The 8,917-nt window shown below is 36.3% G+C and overlaps 1 protein-coding gene across 1 annotated transcript in view; it reads right to left on the bottom strand.

Annotated features, from left to right (window-relative positions):
* Positions 1-8,917, bottom strand: part of LOC106874742 (tripeptidyl-peptidase 2) — a 69,221-nt gene that overhangs the window by 52,548 nt on the left and 7,756 nt on the right. Inside the window, exon 2 of the mRNA XM_014922584.2 lies at positions 5,921-6,049. Within this exon, the coding sequence (XP_014778070.1) occupies positions 5,921-6,049 (129 nt within the window). The remainder of the gene's footprint in view (positions 1-5,920; positions 6,050-8,917) is intronic.

Below are 8,917 nucleotides of genomic sequence, written 5' to 3'. Positions count from 1 at the left end.
TATATATATATTTGTGCGTGTGTGTGTGTGTGTGTGTATACACACCATAAAATCCCATGTAATTTATGCACTTTTTTTCACAAAAATAAACTTTAGGGAGTGCATAAACTACACCATTAGATCGTCTCCAGAATTTGTTCTGAAATTTTTGTTGTTGAAAAAAGATGTACAAAATGTCAACATTTGTACCGGAAGTTGACTCATTTAATGTCCAAATAGGTTTTTACAGAAAAAACAATGGCTTAAATACACATAATGAAGTTGACTTTTATTTATGCTGGACGGTATAATGCTTACTTTTTCTCTATAAATTTACCAAAACCATTAAATGGTTAACTAGTTTTTGAAGTCTGACATTCACGGCGGTAACCATGGTCCAAGTTATATTTTACATTGCTTGGAGTTTCTACCTATCGCAATGGAGTGCATATTTAATTTCTCCTTCAGAGCAAACAATTCATAAGTTCTGCCCGTGCTGACAATAACGGTAATGACAAATTTTTAAAGTTTGCTTGACATTTTCGAAGTGTGAAAAGGATTAAAATTTCAATACTCCATATCAAAGGTTCTGATAAGAATAAGCAGAAAATCAGAGCTTGAGACAAGAAGACACTTTCGACCAATCAGAATTCTGTTTACATACTCAGTTTGATTGATCACCTTCCCCTGTCGGTTGAATAAAGTGTCATACAAGGTGATGTTTATTGGTAATTAAACTTAATTTGCAACACCTGTGCATATTTTTTGGCATGTTTTTGTTGGTAATTCTTATCAACAACTTTTCCGGTGATCATGATTCGAGAAGACATACAGCAGTATGCTAAAGATCGGACATAATCTCTTGAGGGCAAGAAATGTACAATAAACTTTATTATGAACACAAACACTTTGTAATTTAATAGCTTTCAATGTGACACCTGTTAAAAGAGAAATTATTTTTATTTAATGAAACTTTAATAAAATCTAATCATAAGTAAGTGAAATTATGGTAAAAAAAACTAAACTGGAAACCTTCTTCCTCTGGCTATATCAGCAATTCTGAAAACTTTTAGGTGTGAATTTTACCTGAGTAGAAGCATTTTTTTAAAGAAATCTTATCCTGATAATCACCTGCGTAAATTAAAGGAAAGAAAGGGGCACCACAGAAATGGTAAATAGTTTACAGCACAAAAGAAATCACTTCAAACTTGCTAAAATAATATTCAGGATGCCTTTATCTCTACTAAGTATAGATGCAGATGTGTTACCTAAGATTAATTTTGAGGATCTGATCAAAGACTTTGCAATTCAAAAAAGTAGGAGGAAACTTGTCAAATATAAATAAAGTGGAACTATACAAAATTAAACATTTTCCCTCTTACTGTCTTGTTTCATTTTGAAAAATAAAAATTTATTTTATGGTTTGTTATTGTTTACATTTTGAATTACATAATCTTTTATGGGGGCACCAAAATCTTTTAAGTGCTTAGGGTCTCGATGGGTCTTAAACCAGCCCTGGGTCTACCCACCAGGGACAGTAGGGGAGGGGAGCATAAGTAGTAGAAGGGAAAGAGGGGGATGTTCCATAAGAGTGTGAGGGAAGATGTCAAGTAATGGGGAGAGGAATTGGAGTGGTTGGTGAGGTTAAATATGTAGCGAGACAGACAGACAGACAGACAAGCAGGCAGGCAGGCAGGCAGACGGATATTCTTTTCTTTTACTTGCTTGCGTCATTTGACTGTGGCCATGCCAGAGTAATAATGCCTTAAAGGGTTATAGTCAAAGAAATCAACCCCAGGACTTATTTTTTGTAAGCCTGGTACTTATTCTATTGGTCTCTTTTGCCGAACCGCTAAGTTACGGGGACATAAACACACCAACATTGGTTGTCAAGCGATGTGGGGGGGGGAGACAAACACAGACACACATAAATACATATAAATACATATATATATATATATACAATGGGCATCTTTCAGTTTCCTATTTCTTTATTGCCCACAAGGGGCTAAACATTAGAAGGGACAAACAAGGACAGACAAAGGGATTAAGTTGATTACATCAACCCCAGTGCGTAACTGGTACTTAATTTATCAACCCCGGAAGGATGAAAAGCAAAGTCAACCTCGACAGAATTTGAACTTAGAACGTAACGGCAGACAAAATACCGCTAAGCATTTCGCCCGGTGTGCTAACATTTCTGCCAGCTTGCAGCTTCTTTCAGTTTTTGTCTACCAAATCCACTCACAAGGCTTTGGTTAGCCCAAGGCTTTGGTTAGCCCAAGGCTTTGGTTAGCCCAAGACTATAGTAGAAGACACTTGCGCAAGTTGCCATGCAGTGGGACTGAACGTGGAACCATGTGACAGGGAAACAAGCTTTTTTCCACACAGCCATACTTAAATGTTTTTGAATGTCTTTAACACAAGTGTAGCTATTACCTCCAGGCAAAATATACTATTTAGGTGCTGTGAGGCTAATTATTGTGGCAGAATTCATTTGATTAACGCAGTGCTATATTGAACGTACGTAACCAACTATTCTGACACACAGACACTTTGTCATTATCTGTATAATTTGGTGGGAGAAAAAGCGAGAGACAAAAAAAATTAACAATGTCTGAAATACACAGAAACAAAGAAATGAAAGCAGGATTATAAGTTTCAAATGAAAGTCAACAGTTTCTTAAAATTATTAGTTCTGAACAAAACAGAGGGGAAACTAACAACAAACATTAAGTAAACTGGTTTTACTGCTATAAGATTTTAGATAGCCTCCGACTAAATGAAAACCAGGTAAATAAAAGTATTAAACAAAATCTAATAGCAGGAGAATAAAACATTAATGTCATTATATCTAATCTACCAAGTATTGATTACTCTTTAAACTATCCTGTCAGTGTCAGGTGACCAGAGGATTAATTGTCTAGAGAACACTAAACTAAGCTATCAACAACTAACAATATATCAGAATATTTTTGCTTTTTAAATTGACATAGCAAACAATAATTGATATACAGGTGTGGCTGTGTAGTTCAGAAGCTTGCTACACAACTGTGTGGTTTTGGGTTCAGTCCCACTGCACAGGACCTTGAGCAAGTATCTTATATTATAGCCCCATGGTGACCAAAGCCCTGTAAATGGTGTGTGTGTGTGTGTGTGTGTGTGTGTGTGTGTGTGTGTGTGTGTGTGCACTCTTTTCACGATATCATGTGATGGTTCCAAATGGGTATCATCACTATACAAGCAGGGTTGTTCATCTGCAGTCTTCTGTGAAAAATGCCTGACAATGGGAAAATAGTACCTTATTTGAAAACAAGGGCAGGCAACAGGAAGGGCACACAGCCAAAAAATTTTTCTGTTTGACCATGCAACAATCTGCCACAACAATCTGTCTGACCTCCATGCAAGCTTGGAAAAGGGAACATTAAACAATGATGATGATGATAATGATTAATAGTAAGGGTTGAATAGTCCAAACATTGTCACTATCTTTCCAAATTCTGCTGCATTTGACATGGAATTTTGGTCTTTTAAAGCTGTCTAGGTGCCTAGACAAGTTGACCTGCCATTTTTGGCTGTAACTTTCAGTTTAGACAATTTCAACTTGTATGCGATAAAATATGATATGCAGGTTCAAATCTTGTTAAAGGACTCACTCTTTGACTCTTTTTACTCTAATCCACTTGGTTAAACAGGGCCTACTCCTGTCTCAAAACGAGGAAGATGGTTCTAGGAGAGGTGCTTAGTTCTAAAAATGATTACTCTGGTAATTGGAATTATACCTCTCTCTCACTCACTCACTCAAATTATACGTCTCCCTTTCTCACTCAACTTATACATCTCTCTCTCTCGCTCAAATTATATACCTCTCTCTCTCACTCAAATTATATATATCTCTCTTTCTCACTCAAATTATATATCTCTCTTCCTCATTCAAATTATACATCCCTCTCTCTCACTCAAATTATATATCACTCTCTCTCTCTCATTCAAATTATATATATCTCTCACTTAAATTATATATCTCTCTCATTTAAATTATATATATATATATCTCACTCAAATTATATATATCTCTCTCTCACTCAAATTATATATATCTCTTTCTCACTCAAATTATATATATCTCTTTCTCACTCAAATTATATACCCCTCTCTCTCACTCAAATTATATATATATATATATATATATATATAGATAGATATATTTAATTATATGTATTTATTTTATCCTAATAAATAATAATTTGGATAGAATAAATGGGTTAATAGAAACCACGGTAGCAAAGATCACAAAATAACTGTGGTGTAATTCCTGTTAGTGAGGCAGAAACTCCTTGATATTTTGGGTATTTGAGTATATATGAATTTATATATATATATATATGTATGACACTCAGATTACATCTCTCTCTCAATGTTTGAATATTTACACCATATACAACACTGACTTGTATTCCAGAATCAAAGACCCTTAACTACAGCAACAAAATGCTTTTACGTATATATGATCAGAGGAATTGTTTGAGAAACAGATGTTTTTCTTAGTGTTGTCACTTAAGTTACGAAGTAAGAACAATAACAACTGCAGTTTGGTGACCGAAGACATGTGCAGAAATTTTTAATTCTCTTCGGCACTATTTAGATCTAAAACAAAAACATTTTGTTGATGATGCCAACAAATACAGTGATCGAATGATATCAGAAATTATAAGCACCGATTTGAGACAGAAAAGATCAGCCTTACTGCTAATGATAAGTGACCGACAATTTATTTTATGAAGATGAAAGAGAGAGGGGGGGGAATTGTATGGAGACAGTGAAGCATGTGCGAGAAAGAGAGGGTAAGAGAGCAAATGAAAGTAAACTGAATGAGAGAGTGGGTGAGGGAGAGAGGAAGAAAGAGAGGTAAGAGAGATGAGAAATGAGAAAGATAATTGACCGAGAGAGAGAGAGAGAGATGTGAGAGAGTGAGAAAGAAAAACGCAAGTGAGGAGAGCGATTACAAGATTGAAAGATGAAGTGAGATGGAAAGATAATGTGAGATATATATATATATACAGTGTGAGTGAGAGAGAGAGAGAGAGAGAGAGATAATTTGAGTGAGAGAGAGATAGATAGATAATTTGAGTGAGAGAGAGAGAGATAATTTGAGTGGGAGAGAGAGAGATAATTTGAGTGAGAGAGAGAGAGATAATTTGAGTGAGAGAGAGAGAGATAATTTGAGTGAGAGAGAGAGAGATAATTTGAGTGAGAGAGAGAGAGATAATTTGAGTGAAAGAGAGATAATTTGAGTGAAAGAGAGAGATAATTTGAGAGAGAGAGAGAAATAGATAATTTGGGTGAGAGACATAATTTGAGTGAGAGAGAGACAGATAATTTGAGTGAGAGAGAGATAGATAATTTGAGTGAGAGAGAGATAGATAATTTGAGTGAGAGAGAGAGAGATAGATAATTTGAGTGAAAGAGAGAGAGATAGATAATTTGAGTGAAAGAGAGAGAGATAATTTGAGTGAAAGAGAGAGAGATAATTTGAGTGAAAGAGAGAGAGATAATTTGAGTGAAAGAGAGAGAGATAATTTGAGAGAGAGAGAGAGAGAGATAATTTGAGAGAGAGAGAGATATGTGAGCAAGAGAAATATATACAAAATGTAGGAGAGACTGTGAGAGTAAGAGAAATTATGTGAGAAAGAGAGGATGTGAATGGAAGAGACAGAAAATGTGAATGAGAGAAGGAGAAAGATAATGTGAATGAGAGAGAGAAAATGCAAGACAGAAACAACACGAGTGAAACAGAGATAATGTGAGAGTGATTATGTACTTGAGAGAGAGAGAGAGAGAGAGAGAGAGAAAATAAATGTGAGTAAGAGAGATAATGTGACTGAAAGAGAAAGACAGATAATGTAAATGAAAGCAAGAGAAAAAAAAGCTATTTCCTTACTTTAAGATTACGCCCAGTGAGGCCAATAATTTCGTTCTGATTAACTTCAACAACAGTTGATGTGTCAACATCTCCAGAACCTGTTGTATCGATGAGATCAAGAATTTTGGGTTTGTCATCACTGGTTACCTGCAAGAGAAACAATTTTGGGGGTGATGAAAATAAGAAACACTCATGGACAACACAGAATAATATTGTTAAAAGCTGTTAAAAGAAGATTTATTCAAAGGAGACATTTCAAAATCATGACAATGCCTTGCCCAAACGGATAAATAAATAAATAGATGAAGATATTTATAACATATGAATAGGTGCAGATGTAGCTATGTGGTTAAGAAGTTTACTTCTCAACTACATGGTTTTAGGTTCAGTCCCACAATATGGCACATCATAGCCCCAGGTTCAACTAAAGCCTTATGAATGGATTTGGTAGACAGAAACTGTAAGCCCATCCTTATATGTGTCTGTACGTGTGTGTATGTGTTTCCTTCTCTTGACATCACATGATAGGTGTAAATGGTTGTCACTGTCAAGCAAGCAATGTCATTCATTTCCAGTATTCTGCAAAAAACATGTCTGGCCACGGGGAAATATGACCCTGCCTGGAAACAGGTAAATCTTGGCAACAGGAAAAGCATCCAGTCACAGAAAATCTTCCCCAATAAACTCTATCCGAGCCAAGCAGGTATGGAAGTGTGAATGTTAAACAACGATAAACAATGGCGATGATGTACGACATGCATTCGTTTGTTCATTTTATGTCTGTTTTCCCATGCAAGCATGAGTTAAATGAATGCCTATTATTACCGAGACGTTTTTTTCACAGCTAGATACCCTTCCTGTTTTTCAAGTAGAGGCATTTTCATTTCACTTGTCTTTGGAAGCACAGAGCTGCCAGACAATTTGTTGACAAGGAAATATCAGTAAATGTCACCATATGTAGCTCATTGATTCTTGTGCAAGAAGTAAATATTTACGCCAACATGTATACACACACACACACACACACACACACATACACACGTATACTCAATATCATTTTCAAAATGAATCAGTGTGACAATAAATGAGAAGACAGGGCCTTTGAATTACAAGCCATGTGCATTTGGTGGGCTTCCACACATTTTCCATTTTCCCAATTTCCCTCAGGCTGACCTGAGTCTGTGGTAAAAGATATCTGTCCAAAATGCCATGCAACAGGATAAAATCCAATATCTCACATTTGCAAAGCAAGCTTCTTAAATATTCTGCATGTTGTCCACACAAATTACTCAAGAAGACCCATACTCTACAGCAGATGTGCTAAGGCCACTCTCCCTGGTGAAGTCCTGTGCCAAGGCCACATAAAAGTACTCGTGCACTACCATGTAAAAGCATCCAGCACACTCTGTAAAGTGGTTGATGTTAGGAAAGGTATCCAGCCATAGAAACCATGCTAAAACAGACAACTGGAGCGTGGTGCTGCTGGCCAGCCCTGGTCAAACCATCCAACCATGCCAGCCTGGACGACAGACGTTCAATGATGATGATGAATGACAATGTTGATGTCACATTGAAAACATATCTTTCTCTCTTTGTAATAGGATCTCTGGAGTAACATGACTCAATAAGATACAATGCTCAGAGATTAAGAAGTCTCTCTAGGCTGAACCACTACTTCTTTGCATTGAGAAGTCACAGTATTTCAGACGTGGTTAGACTGCAACAACAAAGTCTTGCAAAACAGATTCTTAAAGCTAAACCAATTAGCAGACGCCTAGGGGTAGATTGTAAGAGAGATGATCAGATACTATTCATAGTCTCAGTTCATCGCACTTAGGAATCCAGCAGGAAAGTTTAATGACAGTTGCTTACAATAGAATCCTATGGAGGAGATGTCTAATCTGAGGACTCTAACCCTATGACCTTCCCAGAAATAGTGGGTGGCAAAAATTGATGGATACTTGCAATTCTGCAAATTTTCTGCAGCTGGATGTCTTTCCTGTCACTAACCCTTACCTGTTTCCAAGCAAGGTCATATTTCCCTATGGCCAGACATGTTTTTTGAAGAAGACTGGAAACAAACAACCTCACTTGTATTTACAACCATCACATGATGTCCAGACAAGGTACATGTGCACGCACAAACACACACACATGATGGGCTTCTTTCAGTTCTCCATCTACAAAATCCACACACAAAGCTTTGGTCGGTCTGGCACTAAAGTAGAAGACACTCGCTCAAGGTGCCACAGTGAAACTGAACTCAAGACCACATGGTTGGGAAGCAAACTTCTTAACCACACAGCCACACCTACGCCACATATCAATAATATGTCCAAGTTGATTTAAACAACTACAAACTTAATCTTATAAAACTAGTAAATAAATATCAATGTACAGGATTGTAAAGACAGTCATGGGGCAGTATTGACATAAATGCCTTATTGTATCTGAAATTCATCACTTCATTTTTTTCGATTCCAATCTTACCAAAACAGATTTTGCATCTTAAACACTATCAACACCATATAGAAAAATATGCCAATGTATATCAGAGTGTAGCCACTCCTCAAACTTAAAGCTGTGTTTTGTTAAAAAAAAGTATCAATTAATACTAACTGGGCCAAAAAAACTAAATAAATAAAACCTATTTCAAATTGGTTGACTACAACAGTGATTCTAAAACTGAAGGCTGCAATTCTTGAGAGGGCCTTGACAAATTGTAAGGGAAACCACATAACTTTATGTAAGGAGGAAACGGAGAAGTGATATGTGGTTTGTAACAGAAGCACAGAACTAAATATCTTGAAGAATGGGAATAACTGATTAAACCAACCCCAGGACTAACTTTACTGTTCTTATTTTATCAACCAGAGAGATGGAACACAAAATTGACCTCAGCAGGATTTGAACTCAGAACATAAATATTGCAAAGCATTTTGTCCAACATACTTTTATTTTAACACCCGATATAAAACTACTTCCCACAATACAGTATCCCTACTTAAATGAGGG

The sequence above is a fragment of the Octopus bimaculoides genome, chromosome 9, assembly GCF_001194135.2.
Source record: "Octopus bimaculoides isolate UCB-OBI-ISO-001 chromosome 9, ASM119413v2, whole genome shotgun sequence".
Taxonomy (NCBI): domain Eukaryota; kingdom Metazoa; phylum Mollusca; class Cephalopoda; order Octopoda; family Octopodidae; genus Octopus; species Octopus bimaculoides.
This window is presented reverse-complemented; position numbering and strand designations above follow the sequence as displayed.